General features: G+C 37.7%; 2 protein-coding genes across 5 annotated transcripts in view; both read right to left on the reverse strand.

The window, feature by feature from the left end:
* LOC133128405 (paired box protein Pax-3-A-like) overlaps positions 1–6294 on the reverse strand; it is a 22242-nt gene extending 15948 nt beyond the window's left edge. For 2 of the 4 annotated variants that reach the window (XM_061241892.1, XM_061241893.1), the window contains exons 1-4: positions 6210–6294; positions 5184–5419; positions 4417–4546; positions 3715–3858 (exon numbers count right to left, since the gene is read on the reverse strand). In XM_061241892.1, coding sequence (XP_061097876.1) covers positions 3715–3858; positions 4417–4546; positions 5184–5419; positions 6210–6294 — 595 coding nt within the window. The remainder of the gene's footprint in view (positions 1–3714; positions 3859–4416; positions 4547–5183; positions 5420–6209) is intronic. The other 2 variants (XM_061241895.1, XM_061241894.1) reach the window with 1 other exon arrangement.
* A 10302-nt stretch (positions 6295–16596) lies between these two features.
* LOC133129709 (E3 ubiquitin-protein ligase RNF182-like) lies at positions 16597–18453 on the reverse strand. Its single transcript, XM_061243972.1, has one exon. It carries the CDS (start codon positions 18020–18022, stop codon positions 17267–17269), a length of 756 nt encoding a protein of 251 aa, XP_061099956.1. The 5' UTR covers positions 18023–18453; the 3' UTR covers positions 16597–17266.
* Between the last annotated feature and the right edge of the window lie 883 nt (positions 18454–19336).

The following is a 19336-nucleotide window of genomic DNA, read 5'->3' on the forward strand; positions in this document are numbered from 1 at the left end:
TTGCGAGCCTCTGTGTAAAACACAGCGCTAGAGGAGAAATTAGAAAATGACGACTTGCGTGCGAGATACCTGTTCAACTTCATTAGCAAAAAACTTTTCTGAGTTTTAAACTGGGTAATAGCAGTTAAGGGGTGCATGTTAGGTGACTGGTGCGAATGATCTGTACCTCAAGTGAGGATATTACCCAGCGTTCGGTAGAGAAAGAAAGCTTGAGAGAGAATAGAGTATATCACACACTGACCTGAATAAACAAACTCTATATGCAGTAAGTATATATTAGTATATAATATATATTAGTATTTAACTCAGTATATGTTATTGTGCATAAGAAAAAGAGTAGACAAAATCTTAATTTACAGTATTAGAATTTGTGTTGGGCTTCTGATATTTTAATGCATTATACCTTTGTATTAATCAAGATAATTATAAACAGCAAAATATACACAAATATCTTTTGATTTCTGAATAAAATATCATTTTTTGTCCAAATGTACAGACTATTTTACAAAATGCATCACTGTGTGAACTGTCTGCGTATTGTCTGCGTATGTTTTACAAGACATTTAATGATGCAATTATCACGCCATACCTGTGTACATATGAATGAATACAGTTCAACAAAATAAAGTGGCTTTTACTAATATATCCAGTAATATATGCAGCACATGTCATAGAAATATCACAATATATCAGAGGTTATATTTCAGCGCGTTAGGGTCCCCGTGACCCCTGATCCTCCTCAAATCATCCTCGGACCGCTCTATAGAATGCATCCCAGCAATCCTCAGATCGCGTTCCCAGACACATAAATCTAAACCGTCCCACTTTGATCTGACCATTTAAGGGAATCCGATCATGAACCCTGAGCCTCGCAGGGCAGAGAAGAGCCGGTCTCCCTTTCCCCTACAACAACAACCTCTGCAAACACCTACTTAATCAATATTTGGCCAGTAACTCTGAAAAGGCCCCTTTCAGATTTTAATTCAGAGCTGCAAAAACAATGGGCTGTAGGGAGGGAGGGGCAGACACTGCTGCTGCCAGGGCAATGTGAAGAACACAGAGGCCGCAGCTCAATGGAGATTGTCCGCTTTACTGTCCTAGTCACATGTTTTATGAGCTCACTGCCATCAGCTTTGAAACCCGGAGTCTCTTTTCAGTTCACTGTGTTACACACTCGACGAAGCCTCTGACATAGAAACGTCAATGAACAAATGAATCTCCTCTCCAGGACAATAAAGCTCCAACCTAATCTAATCCAATCAATCAGGTATTGATCAATCATCCTGAAGCGGGTAGGAGTGGTGCTGTTGTGGGGATTTGATTTGTATACATCCTCAGAATGTAAGTACTATGTGTGGGTATATCAAATTAGCTGTAAGCCCCACTTAAACTGCAAACAAAATAAGTAGTAAGCACAAAAGTTAGCCTATATATATATAGAGTCCGTGGCAGATAGGAGGGGGCTGGAAGTGTGTAGTCACAAGATGGAAGTGTGAAAAATTAAAGGCCAGATACAATCTAGCTGAGGATATTTTGCAAGGAGCAAGTGTGTCGGACGAATTATGCGGCCGTGCATGTGACAAGGCCCCATCGTGACCAGGGGGGCAGTGCGCCCCTCCAGGAAAAAATAACAAGTGTCCATTCAATCCTTGCATGTCCATTCAATCTTTGCACGGCACACAACTAAGCAACGGACACATTTCGACGACGCTAAAAAAAAGTTAGAAGAAGTTATTAGGCTTTTATTTAATTTGAACTCGAGCATGTTATTAAACTATTAGCTGAGATTGCATTCATTTCGCCATCTTTCTCAGCGTGGAATATAATGTTTTTCTTACACCAGGCGCCAAAAACGAAATTTATTTTTCAACCGTTTTCCAACATGTTACGTTCAAATTTGTATCATTTATTATTTTTCGTATTTCTAGTTTGAAGAGGTGGCAAAGTTTTAATCGTAAACACATATATGCTACTAATCAAATGTGGCATATTATCTATAATCAGTTTCACAATATAAAGAAAATGTTTTATATTTATTATTTAGTTTTTATATTAACATAATGGTTGTAATTTTATTCTGCAATGGCGGTCGGAATCATTGTTGGACACAAAATAATAAGTTTGCATGTTATGTGAAAACGGAGAAAGGTAGCCCACTGAACAGTCTATAAAACCGCATGAGCTGGGGCTATTGGCAATCGCTGAATAATTCATCCCCCATTGCAAGCGCATACCGTCCTTTTTAGGTCTTTTCTTTGGGCACTTTTTCTTCTTTTCTCGTGGAATTATAAAAAGTTTGGCTTCTTTTGTGTTGGCCAAGCTGCTTCGCAGCCCTGCTTTTGTCGACATGAAGCCGAAGCGTGAGCTTCAATGGACTCTTGCAGCATTGTTTCCCAAGTTCATCTTCAAGTGTCCAATTGTGTGCGCAAGTCCCGTCTTTGTACAGAATGGAACAGTTGTACAAATGTTTGGTCAACTTATTTGATACTCTCTCTCACTCGCTCACTCTCTCTCTCCCCCTCTCTCTATATCGGTAGAAGAAAATAATAGACCGTCCCATTTTCTGGGGCAAGTGAAGGTGTGTGGGGTATGGTTTACGGGTTTCACGTGTTCACACCTCATGACACGTATTAACAAGTGGGCTGCAGTAATTCTTGTAAGTTATTTATCAAACGTTTACTGGTATGTTCAATGTATGCGACCATTATGCTGTCGCAAACTAACGTTTGTATTACGCTATTTTCCTTAAGCATTAAAAATGCCCTTAGTCTATCTTTGATCCACTGGTCTCTAGTCCAGTCAGTGGACTAGGTCATCATAATTTAGGCAAAGTCCATTCTAGTCCTAAAATATGATGAAGATATTCAAAATAACTATTTTATAGTTATTATTTGACTGGACAATGTTTTCAAAATATTCAATAGCATACTAAAACCGTGAATTTGCAGAGTTACCAATACTTCCACTCATTGAGAATAAACTTGTGAGAATATACTAGAATAGGCTAATATACATTCATTCAAATAATATTCTTTATGTAAACCGACACGTCACACATCCTAAAGCGTTAGTACGCTATACGTTTAATTTAATTGAGAAGCCACTGGCAATTCAACACTGACGTTTTAACGCTTTGTCGAAATAATAACTTCCAAGTAAAGTTCAGAATCACCACATGGAATGGTTTGTCTTTTGATGGAAGACTTGTATTCTCTACCGAGGGTGGAAAATACCAACAGGTCTCGTGCTGTTAATTCAGCGCCTTTGATGATCACCATGCATTCTGCACCCCCACCTCGACACAAGAAGGGCCTCAGGGGAGGACAGATATCGCCAGCAGAAAGGTCAGAACAAAGCACCTTTCACAAATATTAAAACTTTAAGAGCATACTGTATGGTAGACCATCGTCCATTAAATATCGAAGGCTATACATTTTCCAACCAACGTCATAGGCCTATCGCAAATTTAAAACAAATTTGATACAGAAAGCAGTCACAGAATTATAAAATAGCTTATGAGGGAAAAAAAACTGAAATATTCACATTAGTTTGTCACAACGTTTTTCTCTCTCTTGTAAGTGTATGATATGTAACTACACTACCTTAACAGTATATTTGATACGATTACCAGAGAGACTAAATAGCCTAAAAGTTTTCGATATCAAAACGTATCGTCTAAAAGTTTGGGATACTTAATAAGAGGTCCCCACTCACATCTGTCGCCGAGGATACCGTCGATACTGTGTTTTGCCCTTCTTCCATTCTGTTCCAACTCCCTCTTCTCGATGTCTTCTATCTCTTCGTCGTCCTCTCCACTGCCTCCAAATTTGCATCGCATAACTCGGCTGATGGAGCTCACTTTAGAATAATAAATCAAAAATCACGAATTAATACATTTACAGCAGCTAAAAATGTGACGTTACTTCAAAAATAACTTTCTGCTTAGTAGGCATAGTATATATTTGTTAGGCAATCACTTTGCAATCCTAAAACAAGCCTTTAATTGTGCTACTTGAAATGCTCAAAATGCTACGTTTTACACTGCGTTTAAAAAAACTAAACTGTAAAAATGTAATCTCTGTTGTAGGTCTACCTCTGACTGAACTGTTAAAGTAACTTTGTTTTGAACTAAGGAAAAGAGGACATTTAAAATATTTCAATGCAAAAACATACCAGTTCAAAATATAACTGTCCCTGTCCTTTTATAAAATGTGAAATAATTCCATATCTGGCTCATATTACCTTACATATTAGCATAACAGTATATTAACACATGTACAAAAACTTGAACATAATTTAAAAAATAAACTCTGAAGATGCACTAAAATATTTAATTGAGTCGTGTTAAGTATAATATAAGTATAATTGTTCCATACGTTGCCATCGGTCGGAAAGGAATAGCCTATATTATATTACCTGAAGGAACAGTGGTCCGGTCACAGATCCCGTCTTTCAGCAATTTGTCCCGAATTTCCCAGCTAAATATTCCCGGGCTGTCCCGCTTGTATTCCTCGATCTTCTTATCGACATCCGGTGTTGCCAGCTGCTATATGACATTATTATTGTCGTTATGAGGATGATGATGATGATGGTGGAAATGAGGAGGATGAGGATGAAAGGGAGGATGAATAGGATGATGAAGAGTATTATTATTATTATTATTATTATTATTATTATTATTATTATTATTATTATTATTGATTTACAGTGTATTTAAAAATATTAATATTGAATTATAATTCAAATAAATACAGATGAAACATGGACATTTTGATTAGTGTTGTATTGTGAAATAACATGATTCTCATTTCAAGTTTATTGGTAAACAATATCAAAATCATATTGATAGGCATAAAGTTTTATTGCTTTTTTATGATCATTAAACCTGTCGATAGGCAACAACAACACATAATTAATTAAATGAAACTTCTTGAATCACAGTTATGAAGCATATTCCTTCCATTGCCAAACTTTTCCGTTAATACTGGATTGGGACCTTTTGAAACGGCAAAACAAGCCACATCACAAAGAAAACCTAGCGTACATTTAAACACACTAAATAGCGAGGAACCTGTATTAGTTTCACACTTTAAAATCTGATCTAGTGACAGCGCAGGTTTTAAAGTGCGATAGCACGACGTAAAATCTGGCGTAGAGGATAGGGGCCTCATGCCTGAGCTCACCTTGGGCTTTCCTCCCCCTATGGCACCGGGCCGAATAGAACCGGTCTCTTGGTACCTGCACAGAATTTTCGACACGCAGCCGTGGGAAACACGAAGCTGCCGGGAGATGACGCACGGCCGGACACCGTGGTGAGCCATCTCCACGATCTTGTGGCGGATGTGATTGGGCAGAGGTCGGCCGTTTATGAAAACTCCACCGAGCTGGTTTACTCTGCCTTGACCTAGTGGGGTAGAGACTGCGCGACACAAAACAAACCTGTTAATGGTTATGATAACAAGACGTATATGAAGTAAAAGAAGCGTTTGATGCTTCTCCCAGTTACCCTCTCCCAATTACCTATAGGTTCAAGTAGGCCTAATCAACTTAATAGAATAGTTAAACTAGTCTTTCTGTGAAAATATTTTGGCAAATAACCGAAATTCAATTATTATTAATGTACTTTATTTCAAAATATTGTTCTGTGACAGTATCTTAAACATAAATAACTACAAGAATTACTGGTTTGCTCAACTAGAATCTTCATCCAGTTTCAGCCTAATGAAAATACCGTGAAGCAACTTGTTGCTGTACAACATGCATCACTTGGAAAATGTAATTATTAGGCTATTGTATACTAATGTTTTTAACTGACTTTACTCCAAGTGAACTAACAAGAAAATGAACTTGGGCGCTTCGTTATGCAGTTTTAACCTTTTAAAAGACAGAAAATGACCGTGAACATTATATAGGCCTACACATAACTGCTGCAAATATGCATCTCAGACACGATACTTCACCAGAACAACAAAATATAAAAGTTTGAGAACACAAATTTGGAACATGAATTATAAGCAATTATAGCATGCTAACGACTAAAGGATCAACTGAAAGTGACTACAATTGTTTGTTGTTGTTGTTTCTTCCTTTTTTCATTTTTTGGTTTGTTTGTTTTGTTAGCCGCATTAACACTTAACATTTGTTTACAACAAATATGAAATAGAACTATGGTGCAGGTTCCCTGCGCATGGGTGATAGATATTTCTTACCTTCCAGTGGGAAGCTGCCCCGCGGATAATTTTGAGGTGGCGTGGGGCGCATCATCGTGGGTATGGTACCCGCTAGCGCTGTCATATGTCACCCGCAGTCAAACACGCAGACAGGACAGATATTTGAGGGCAAAAGATAAGTTTTTCAACTTGTATTCCAGTCTTCCGATGTTCCGGCTGCAGGGCTGTAGAGGGTTATTTTCTTGTCCTGGAAATGGTGTATAGTTTCCCCATGCAAAAAGCCAACGTTATAAAGAAAGGTTAGACGGGAAATCCTATAGGATTTCGAAGTTCATCGACGTACAATATTGGATTCCAAGTTAAAGCTAGTATAATGTGATGAAGAACTGTTCGTAGCGTGTTCGGTAGCCTTACACTGCTGTTGATATTGACACACTTAAGAGAGTGTAAAGATGGAACATTTATTAGTTGTTGCATCCCGTACTCATCAGCACTTCGAGGCTTGCGATTGGCTAAGAGCACGAATGCCCCAGTAGTTGAAAGTGCACTGCGATTGGCTGAGAGCAATAACTTTCTTTTTGTGTGGACCTGGTGCGAGTTCAAGGCACTTCAGTGCAAAAGTAAACGCTTTAGAGTCTGTGTAGAAGGGAATTGCTAATGCTAGGCATAACCCCTTCTTTTTAAATATTTATTCGTTAAACATCTTTAATTAATGTAAAACGCGGTCATTATACAATTAAAATAACAGGGGAAGCCTAAACTGAGCACAATTGGCGTTAAATGTTTCTAAATGCAAATGGAAACAGTTGCGAGATGAGAATGCATAAGATGAAGTTCCTCGTTAGCAAATATCCCGCGGATAACGCTAATAACTGGATTATTTGATTCTCTTTGATCATTTATTTTTAAAAACATGTTTTGTTAATTAGTTTGTTTTGAAATCCATCATAATAGTAGAATATTGTTCTTGCACTGACACGTCAACGACAGATGAGTTGTGTTTGGACAGATACAATTGTAACGTAAGTCTAAAATATTCAAAAATGCAGGACATTTCTGATTTTTCAGTGAGTATATACTGGCATTTACGGAGCCTCAGCTGGACTTAAAGAAGCTCAGTGTTTGAGTGGAGGTGGTAACCCTCAGCAGGGTATGACGCCAGGAGTGCCGTAAAGATCGTCTGTACTGAAGGAAGGTGCAATTGTGAAGTGGTCGCATTTATAACTTCGTAATTGTTAGAAAACCCCATCCTTTTTTCTCTCGTTCCCTCCCTCCCGCTCTTTCTTGAGGCTTGCAATTTGCCCGCCCCCATTCTCCCTCGCTCTCTTTATTTGTGGAAACCCATTGATGAGTGCTGTCAGTCATGAAGTCCCGCTCTGCAACGCTATCAGTCAAAAGGAGAGCGGACCATGCCCAAAATGGCTTTTGAACTCAAACAATGATCTTTTCCTCCGAAATACATAACATGTTCTTCACATGGTTTCAAGCGCTATCGTACCATGCTACACATGCCACGTGAGGGTAATGCCGCAGAAATAAAAGAGTATATAGAAGAAATAAACAATCTATAAATGTGTGAAGTTAGAAGGCGACGAAAGCCGAAGTGATGGCGCAGGCTTAATCGTGGGAACTTGTGGGCTTGGGCACTATCTGCCCTCATTGCTTTTTGAAAAACCATCACGTGATCAACATTACACATGGGCCTAGCCTAGTACAATCACAATATTTTCAAGTTCGTGCGTTTTCCCTTTCATAATAGCTGTTTTTTTTTTTTTTTAAACATGTAATAATTATGTATGGTATTATAAGTGTAGCATGTAGTTATGTACTTATGGCTAATTGGGCGCCAGTTGGTAGGCCTCACTAGTGGTAAAGTATTGTTCATGCATGGGAGGGCGATTTCTCCAAGCTGTTTGTCAATGTTGTATGTAAAGCAGTCGGAGTGTGTTGAAGGCATGCATATGCTTTCTCAGAACTTACACATAATATTCTAAATATGTATAATCCGACCAAAAATGATAATATAATGACAGCAAACACTTTTGTCATTTATATAATTGAATACGTTTATATAATTGTATTCAAAAGGAAAAGCCTTTTCATGCTTTCCTTGAATCTTTGAAGTTACGCGGGCATTTTTGTCTAAATCATAATTGGAAAAATAAATAGTATATTCCCTTGTGCTGTTGAATTATTATATATATATATATATAGTATTATTATTCAAATAAACCGCCGTACGCAAACTGATTTTTATATAAAAAAGGATGGTTTGCTGCAAGACCTGGACAAAAAAAAACGTTTGATTATTGAAATCATGTTATTAAATATTTCCCCGGGTTTTCGGATAATATAATTGCGTGACAGTGCATACCGGCTCTGGGAGGTGACAGGACCCCGCACCAGTCCCAGGTGCACTTTAATCGGATTAGTGCACGTGGAGTTAGCAGCCACTTTGCCGCGGGACAGACTGGGAAATACACAGGAAAAAGCACTGCTAATTATTTTCATTTTAACTGACACTTTAAATGAATGGTCGTAATGCAGGTGGAGGGATATAATTGAACTTTCTTGTTATTCTTGACGAGTAGTACATTACAGATTATTTACATTACACTGAGCAGACTTTTATGCAGATCGATTTACGGATAGATAGGCTATTTGTAGTAGTCGAGATAAGAGTTTCAGATAATAATTATAACAATAATAATAATATCATTACCACAATAATTATCCACATAGGCCACATTTTGTATAAACGGTCATGATATATTGTTCCATGATTCTGTTCTAACGGATTTATATTGTTTCAGAAACTGTGTGTTAAAGGCCTATAATCGTCATTCTGAGGTGAACACCAACTTTAATTCGACTGTGTTGATGACTTCGGCTTGATAATGTTAGGTTCTGTTTGCTCACACTACTGTTGATCGGATATTAATTATTCATCGCTGGGACACACGGCCTCCTGTTGGAAACACATAACCAACAAGCCATTCCTATTAAGACCATGCCTTTAATGTTCTCCAGCTCCTTTTGTCTTAGAATTACTTTGCTACCCAAAGTGTAAAAACACTGCGGGGAGAATCTCCCCAAAGCCAACGAGCGCTTCATTAACATATACCTTTTGTTGTCCAACATCCATTTTACCTTTCTTGGTGGAAGTGAAAAGGCACTTCAAATGTTTTCTTTCTGCCCGCACGCGGACAATGGAAGAAAGCAGGAGAGAATATACTCGAGGAAACGGGGGTTCTTTCACGTGCTAAGTGATCGATTTCTCTCATTCATGGAAAGCTCAAATAAACTTTACATACATCCTAGGAAGACTTATTATGTCATTCTTTGTACTTTATCTACTGTTTATCCAGGACCACTGTCAAACCAAACACCCATAGTCTCTGTATCAACTAATTCTGTATGACCTAACGTAATGTGACTGTTTTGTATAGGTAATTTTAGGTATTAGGCTGTCCTGCGATAAACGCGCATACTAAATGGAAATTTTCCGATGTCAGTCACTCACAAATTAGCGAATAATTCGTTTTTATTGACACACATTTAAATAAGATATAGGCTAAGCACTTCTAGGACCCACATAATAATTCCAACAATTTCAACCAATAAAATAAACTCATGAAAATAAACGTCCCAATGACTATGAGACCTTTTGAATGACAAAGTGCTTTATCCATGTTCAAAAGCCTACTGTTTACTCGTAGTGTTTTATGATACACAGATCAATACACAATGCACAACACACCAAATAAAGGCTATGTTTTAAACTCAAGAAAGAAACTGCTGAACTCTATCTCTAACTTCTGAATACCATTCCGTGTATGTAGACTTATACACAACTTGTCACAACCAACAACAGGAATGAGAGATGTGGATGAAACTATTCCAAGCACAGATTCTCATCAATTCGTGCAGTTTTGTAAAACGTTGGTGCAATTAATAATGACCCGATTATCTAATACAAACAAAACAATGCATGCAATACATCTGTCTTCATGCTACACATCGCATATTATCAGAAAATGCAAGCTATTAAAAAGCATAGTATATAACACACGTAAGAGCATCGAGCAGCCACTATCATTGAGATTCATACTTGAATATTATAGGCTACGTTATTGCTCTTAACAACCTGCAGCCTATTCTTGACTTTTAAATTCCTTTTTACAACGACAAATGTGCTGATGCAGGTTCTCACCAGAACTAGGGAAATTCTATACTGCTATAAAAACAAAGAATGAATAAAACAACAGAAAGTCATGATTCAGTGTTTGGCTATCTTAAAAGGGACATTAGATCTCCGTGTCAAATCCATTAGTGCGGCTAAAATGCTCACTCTGTCTAAGTTTGTTTGATGAGGAAAAATTGCACCATAAATAAAGCCCGAAATGCCATCATCTCATAATGTAGCCTAGAGGCTCCGAACTCTGTATATTTTTAACAGAATTTAATTAGGGTGAACTATACGAATAACACTATGAATAGAACTATGGGGCTTTCGATTTCAGAATGAATTCGAGTACTTTTTTTGCCATATCTAATACAAAAATAAAAAATGATTCAACCACCACGAGGTTTTCTTTTCAACTATGAGAGATGAAGTATTTACCCTGGACACAAATGGATGTATGTTTCTGTAAAATTGCCGTTTAACTTTCTCAAAGAACGAACATATTCTTTACAATCCAATTTGTTCATATCATATTTTTTATATTTAATGTCTTATAGAGCACATAGCCTATAGCCCACAAATTGTTAATTGATTTAAAGACCATGATTGTTTTCTTAATTTTAGTCTATATAACAATCATACACACGTTACTACTTTTAGTTGATGTGGGCCTATTGATTACTGGTTTAAAACACAAAGTACCAACAGCCTGTAATGTGAAAAGGGTCTGCGTGAAGAATGATGACACGTGACTCACATGGCAATATTTTCTGGTGATTATTGTCTCTTAGTCATGCTTACGAAAAGCATTCTTCAAAGCTATTTACTTACAATGTGTGAACATTTTGTTTATTTTATCGTAACTAATAACAACCTTTTGTTTTTAGATTAGCATTCATTGTTTTGAGTTTATCAAAACTAATAACACAAACTGGATATATTGAGACGGCCGACATTATTCTGAAAAAGAGCAGTAATAGTTTCACACTGACCAAAAAGTTTTCAAAAACAATGTGTTGTGGTTCATTTTATAATTATTTGTGTTCTATAGATTTAATGCCGAAATACGGAACTATGAAACCGGAGATGTTTTTAATCGATCAGCTCCCTGCAAGGTTGTATCAGATTCGTCATTCATTTTTTAGATTATTTTTGAGATTTGTGTGCGCAGGCTCAATGACAGGGATACAGAGTAACCTACACCATATGTAAAAGCGGATTTCTTTCTGTTATTGTTCGGTTGCCTTCATTAAACATCTGTATGTTATTAATGTCACAACAAACATATTTTCAAGACTATAAGCCAAATTATTCACATATACAAAGGTATAGGCAGTTCAACAACCATAAACATAATGTTCAAATTGGTCAGCCAACTAAGTTATTACAATAATTTTTATAATCATAATATCAAAATGTAACCATATTAAAACCAATACTTTGAGCCATATGCTTCACACAAAGCAAACAAGTGTTGTACCATTACACTGCTAAATCATTGCCTACAATCATTTATGTGCCAGCCTGGTCCTATGTTTTTCCATGTTGTCATGTGAAGGGAATATGCCAAACAAGTCAAAGGAACGATTAATCCTGTTTGGGGAATTTCTTATTTTGTACTTTAAAAAACACTCCCAAAGGCATTTTGAATTCTTCCAAACAAGCTATCTTATACTTCATATTACACATATTGAGATCTGAGAACTATGGTGTTCTGCTCATCATTTCTACAGTTATGAAATATTGACCTTTAACTTCCGTGTCAGTTCATTGTTTTCTACCACTTAGAACATCCAAAAAACTAGAATTACACATAGACAGTAAACTTTAAAAACATTTTCATCATCACACAGGTAAAGAATTATAAACACATGATTAACTCATTTTCAAAATGTCATTTGGAACTCTATAGTTCTCCCAGCACAATAGCATGTTTACATTATAGTAGACCCAGCATATGTGAATTTATATATTCTGGATCTTTATGCATACAAATATGCATACTACATTGTCAACTTTACACCAGTACCATTTAAAGAAAAACTATACACAACATATTCAATGTCATGAACACAACATCTATTCTCACTTAATAATAATAATAATAATAATAATAATAATAATAATAATAATCATTCAAATACGTGTCATTATTTTGCCTCTTCTTTATCTATGTATATATTCTTAGTTAAAGTTTAGCTATACTGTAAATTGTCAGTGGTATACATTTTTTGCCTGCTCTAATATTTCTATTTGTATGAACCTATATTGTACAACTATAGTAGTCACAGCATAAAACTCCCAGTGGGAATGAAAATGCTTATGCTTGACATAATAGGTTACCCATATAAAGTAACTGCTAAAATAAAGGGAACACTTGAATAGATTAAAGATAGGTTGAGTATATTTAAAGCAGGTGCTTCCACACAGGTGTTGTTGCTGAGTTAATTAAGCATTTAATATCCCAGCATGCTCTTGGTTGTGTATACAAAAAGGCTGGCCGGGCCCAGTCAGCCATTATTTTGGCTGCCAGATCAAATCCTGGTGACTTTTACAGAGAGGTGCTTTACAGGGCACATCTGGATGGAGCCTCGGTGAATTAAGACTGTGGAACTGATGTTTCATGAGCAACGGTGGCTACAGTGCTGTTGGCACTGAGGTCTAAGGAAAGGACATCATAAACCAGGGGCAGCTGTGGTCGCCTGTATGTACTCCTCAACCGTGATGTCCATGCGTCGGTTCGAGAGGCAAGGTAAAACGGACAAGCAACTCAGTTTACTGCAAATATCAATACGGAATGTCATGCCAACCTATAACTTGGTGGATGCCATTACTGCCATCTTAAATAGCCGAGGATAAGAATCATTGATTTTTTCAACATTAAACCTTTTTACGTGTTTTCACTGGTGGAGAAAATGACACGTTAAACTAAAGAGGGTTAATTGGGCATGACATAATAAAAATATATTACTGTCAGAAAGTCTTCCCCATAGTTTACGGACTCCCTTAACTAATGTTTTGCGTGTACTTTTTAGAATTTCTTGCCATTTTTTGGTGCAGCCGATTCCCAATACATTGTATCCGTTAAGCAGTGAATATTCCGTAATTTTGTGAAAATGAGACACTAAACTGAGAGGTGTGATCAGGCTTCACATATTTCAAAATTAGACCATATCAGAATCTCTAATGGGATCAATAGGGAACAGATGTTCCTGAAAAAAATCCATAGTTTATTGGCTGCACTGGAGAAACCAGCAAAAGATGGTTTATATCAAATATATTTGAAAGGTATCCACAGTATCAATATCACAATTATATTATTGATTCATTTGATACTGAATTGAATTGCAGTCATGTTATCCAGAGTTCAAAACTCACCAAACAACAACAAAATAGAGTAGCCTTTTGGCTATTACTTTTACAGAGCAATTTGTAACGGTGCATGAATGTGAATAAAACAGATCGGTTAGTTCAACAGACAAGAGAAGAGAGGTAAGAATGCATCCTCACAAAACTGTATCTGTAACTGTTGTTATACAAGAAGTGATGAAAGGACACTTGTTCAAATGTGTAACACAAACTGTCAAAGCTCATAGCGAATGAAGACATGTCCTGCATAAACGTCAATGGCTTGCTTACAGAAGACATGTCCGTGTAAATAAAGTAGCTACAGAGAGCAGCGCTAAGTCCTTTGTTATCTGATTCCTTCGAGCTGGAAAGAGGGTTTATTAGCTCCGCAGCGGACCCAAACTGTGGGCCCTCGAGGCCTGACTCCCCCTCAGCTTTGTGTCTTACCCTGGAGTAATATTCTCCCAGCAGTGCCCTTCTCTGGGGGATTACAGATTAACTAGAAAGAGGATTCTGAATGAAATGCACCGCGATTTTCATTTAAACCTGATTTTCATTTAAAACAAGGGGAGGCCTACCTCTGAGAGGCTTGTCTTTGGTACCTGGCTAGAGACTATAACACCTGCTCCCCCAACCCAGACCAGACGACAACGTCCTCTCTCACGCGCATATACGGGCATACACAGACACTGTTTCCCTCACTCTCAGTCACACTGCGTTTATCTCTCATTCTCTCTTATCTCATCGGATATAGTGGTTATTGTGGTTGATATCTCTGGAGGCCAATGCTTCCAGCCTATGTATCGGCTTTATTTAATGTGACAGGTACATTTAATACCAGGTTCTCACATTTAATGTCCAGGGGATATTCTCAAAGGTTCACGACAAAAAGGTACTAATTTATTGAGTTAGTTAGTATAGTTAGTTAGTTAGTTCATTTATTTGTTTGCTTGTATGTTTGTTCATTTGTTTGTTTGTTTAACCAGCTTTCAGCTGTTGGTGGAAACTTTCAGATCAGCTAAAAGTATTGGGCTGCTACAAAAATGCATGTAAGCAATGAAGAACACATGAACCTGAATATTACTGTACAATGTCCATTAAAAGACATAATTACTGAACCTATTTACAGTAATGTCCCATTCTAGGCTATTGTAGGATATTATTATTGTTTTGTTATTATTCAGGAAAGGATGTGGTCCAAATATTTCCTCTGGGGCTACAGAAAATCACCAAGGACAGGGAAATTGGTTCTTGTTAGTGAATTACCATATGTCTGTGAACTGGAACACATTCAGTAATTCTAGAAGATGTGGGTTTTTAAAGCTCATTAGCATTCATTAGTAAATCAGACTGGTTCTTGCTAATTAAAATTGACTGGCTGTGGCATGACTTCACTGAAAAGGGTTATGTATCAGGAATCTCTGAAACTGTGTGTAAGAGGGTATAAAAATACAAATTCCTGGGAGACCAGTAAATATACGGTCTTCAGGAGTTAAGAACATTTCTGGAACTAAATTTCCTATATATGACGCGTGGTGAAAACAATCACGTTTTTTTATTTCCTTACCACCGAGATTACAAGTGACCCCTTTTCCGGAAACCAATACATTTAATTATTATGGTTAACAAATACTTTTGAGGTTATTGTTGTGTTGTTTTCTTCGTCATATAGTGTGTCTTATAATGCTTAAGGAATATTTGGCGGAGCAATTCTGACCAAAAATGACGAAGAGAATGCAACCGTACTCTCAATATACCTCCGTTGTCATGTGTACATACATTTAGTGTACACCAGGGGTCACTTGTGGGAAAGCGCATGTACTGCCCGTAATGCTCAATATAAAGAACTGGATTCGGGATAAGTTTACCCGAAATACGTTACGTCCTCTCATACACCAAATAAAAAACACTGAATATTGCGATATAAAGTACACAGCACTGAATTACTTAATAATAATAATAATAATAATAATAATAATAATAATAATAATAATAATAATAATAATAATAATACGAAGAAGAATATGTTTGTTTTTTTAACTCAATAGGTTTAAAAATCAATAATTATCTTTCATAATCTCCCATCTACTCACATTCATTGACTAAATATCATCAACAACAATATAAATTGTTTGTGGGCATGATGTGATACCAGTTCAGTAATCTTTATTATGGAACCACATAAACCTAAATCTGAAATATGTGTATAAGTGTGTTTGTTTTAGATATTTTTTACGCCATTACTGGAAAAACAGAGTATGTAACTACCAGTGTCTCCATAAAATATAAATCATTTAAATGTTCCCCAAGGAATTCAAGTGTGTGGCCACAGTTAAACTACAACTACTGAACAATAACTGGAATCACCCGGATAAACTAAGAGCAACTGGGATACACACAACAGAAGCTCTCACACAGCTATCGTTCCTCCATTAATTCAGCCAATACCATGCCAGTCAGTCACATGGGTGTACATAAAATTCTATATTGCTCATCTATAATTAAAGCTAATATGGCTGCAAGAGGAAATTTAGATAGCTTTAAAAGAGGTGTGATAGTTGAGGCACAATGTGTAGGAGTTCCGGTCGCCGTGTTTCCAGCAATGACGTCAGCATTGAATATATCGTCGCAGAAAATACGCCATTGCATTTCTGACCATTGCATTACTGCTGCAAGTCAAACAGGCTGGCAAACATGCTTAAGTTTACTGACAGTTTCATCCTACTGAGAGACCACATTAGTGTTTCCTTTTTCTCCCTACCTGTAGTTACATCACCTGAATTCTATACTTTTTTACTTTAATCTTTAATGTTTGTCTTTACTTTCGAGCAGTGTTGTATATTGTAATGCGATGGTAACAATATCCTGTATGAAAGCATTTTGCAAAGGTACTGCAATATGAAAGGTTTTGAAAACCAGGTTTTATTTATCATTAGGGTTCTCTAAGATATTATTAATACCAGCATGAATCATGCGCCCAGTACAGCATTACCCCGACCATTGTACATATTGAAATAAATAATAACATAATGGTTCTGTAAATGAACACATTCATATATTTTTTTCAATCCAAGTCTTATGTGATGAGAAACTTATGTGAAATCGCTCCTGTCATTGTAAGGTGTTATATGATTGTCCACTTTCAAAAAATAATAGCCATTGATTTGCTGCCTTAACATCAATACTCACAGGTCTCAGTACCACTGGATAAGAACACAAGCGCAAGGATAGATTATGCATATATTTTCTTGTTTCCTTGGTTACTGGAAATGGAAGAGAACATAAAAGAATCGCCTAACAAAAGCCATCACAAAGCACATCATATTCATGACAAGAGAACACAATTCAAACAATATGAATTTATATCCTGGCTGATGGAAAACATGATTTTGTTTCTAAGCCAGAGTTCCAGCTGTTGAAAGTAAGTTCAAATACGTTTTATGTATTAGATGCAAGGCCATCTAATACTACTGAATAGCCGACATTATGGCGTCGCAAAATGGATGCATTCACATGACAGAGATTACACATTAACAACTTCAAGTACAGAAAAAGAGTGTCTTCAGGTGTTTCTCCTGTTGGTGGTAGTTGAGGCGGGGCGCCCGGTGTCTGGCCCAGGTCGGTATTTCAACCAGCAAATCAACCACGTGACAACCACGGAAAACATTGCCAATATGCTAGCCACCGAGAGACAGACGGGGCCCAATGGCGAGGGTGGGTTATTGTAATTGTGCACGAATATAAGACCCATAAAAAGGAGGACGAGCATTGACAGGAATGCAAAGATTACGCAAACGCAGCCCGTGGTCAGGGCTACTCGCTTGCAGTTCTGACAGCTCTCGTAGGGTGCGGAGTCGTATGAAGCCGTGGTAGCAGTGGACAGAGTTACAGACGGAGCTGTTTGACTTGTAGACGCTCCGGTAGAAGCTCCGGACGCCTCTTCGCGGCGGTGGCCAGTCAGAGCCGGGTGAAGCGGCGGAGGGTACGGGGGCAAGCTGTCCTGGGGCAGTGGGTCCGATTCTATATAGAAAGGGAAAGCATCCGTAACTTTCGTGTTGTTGGGGAGGTTTTGTATCCGGTATTCCGGAATTGGTGTCCGATGACGACATAACGGACAGCTGATGCGCCATGGTCGATCCTCCCGGAGATGGAGAGTATTCAGGCATTCCTCGCAGAATGTGTGCAAGCATTCCAGGATCTTCGGTGCGCGACGGTCCAAGTCGTAATAATTGTAACATATTTTGCATTCATATTCCTCATAAGGGAAAGCCGCGGCAAGCCCCTCGTATCTGCGCTCTGCTAAACTTGCCTCTGCCATTTCATCTTCTGTTATCTGCTCGTTCACATAAAAGACCTCTACAGCACAGTCCTATAACAAACGGTCTCGGTTGGTCGGGTGACGAACGCCCCCGCTTTCCTATCTGCATTACTGTAAAATCCGAACTTGTGATAAAAGCACAGGGCGCAGTCCTCTTCACTCCTTCGATGCCACGATCTTACTGTTAGATATAAGAGACCGATCCTCAGAAAAGAAATGTGGTGATGCAATAGAGTACCGGCAATTTTAATAGTGTTAATCCGCTTGCGAGAAGATGAAAAAAATTAAACCGTAATAAAAAGACCACAGTATATACGATGCTATTGTTCAGCGGCGTACTCTTTTGTTTGTGTACAGTAGCAGTGTAAAGCATCAGGATTCGGGAAATGAACTCGAAAGCAAAGCTGGTCCGATCACAAGGCAAGTCACGCCAGTGCAGGGCTCAGACGAGAAGACCTAGATTCTGTAATGAGATTAGGCTGCCGTTACCGTGCAACAGGAGGTCTAACCACGGCGAGAAATGTCAGAATGACGATGATTTTAGCACATAAGATGCTGACTACCTCGAATTTAATATTATAGCTCTCTGTATAGCTTTAACATGTAAATCGTTTGGAAAATACGGTTGTGTGCCTATACAGTCAGTTTAGTTAAACATTACTAAATGTGAAATCATTGTTGACGTAGATGGGCAAAGTTTTTCTTTATATTTTATTGAGATGTTGATGTAATGTGAATTCGTATATCCAGAACAAACTTGTTTACAGACTCTAGTTATGGAGTTCACATCATACAAGCGCTTTACACGGAATATTCCAAAACATTGCTTGTGTAACGAATGCCTCTTCGTTGAGTGTTGTGCTAATGCCCAGTTTTCCTTGATGGGCGCTGTCCGCCAGTAGAGGTGCTGAAATCTGACAGGCGCATGATTTTGTGAGCATAAACCAGTAACACCGGAACACGGAAGTCTAGGACTCAACAAGCATGCCATGTCACATGGTATATACCTAGATATGTAACAATTAACCTATTTAATTAGCATAAAACACTAGTAATAAGATCAGGCTGCAACATACTGGCCATTGAAGTAACACCCACATTGTAAAGAGGGTTACAACGTCACAGGTTGAGGTGTTGTTATTTGTAAGATTAGTTTGTAGAGTTAAAATCTGGATAAAATCTGCAAAGGAGAGCTTTGGTACCCATTAACACAGTACTTCATTAAGTAGTGTCATTGAAATAACACTGTATGTAGGCCATGCAGAAAAAAATGGTTCAAAAAAAAAAAATACCGAAAAGGAACTCTGTGATCCA

This window comes from Conger conger, chromosome 5, assembly GCF_963514075.1.
Source record: "Conger conger chromosome 5, fConCon1.1, whole genome shotgun sequence".
Classification (NCBI taxonomy): Eukaryota; Metazoa; Chordata; class Actinopteri; order Anguilliformes; family Congridae; genus Conger; species Conger conger.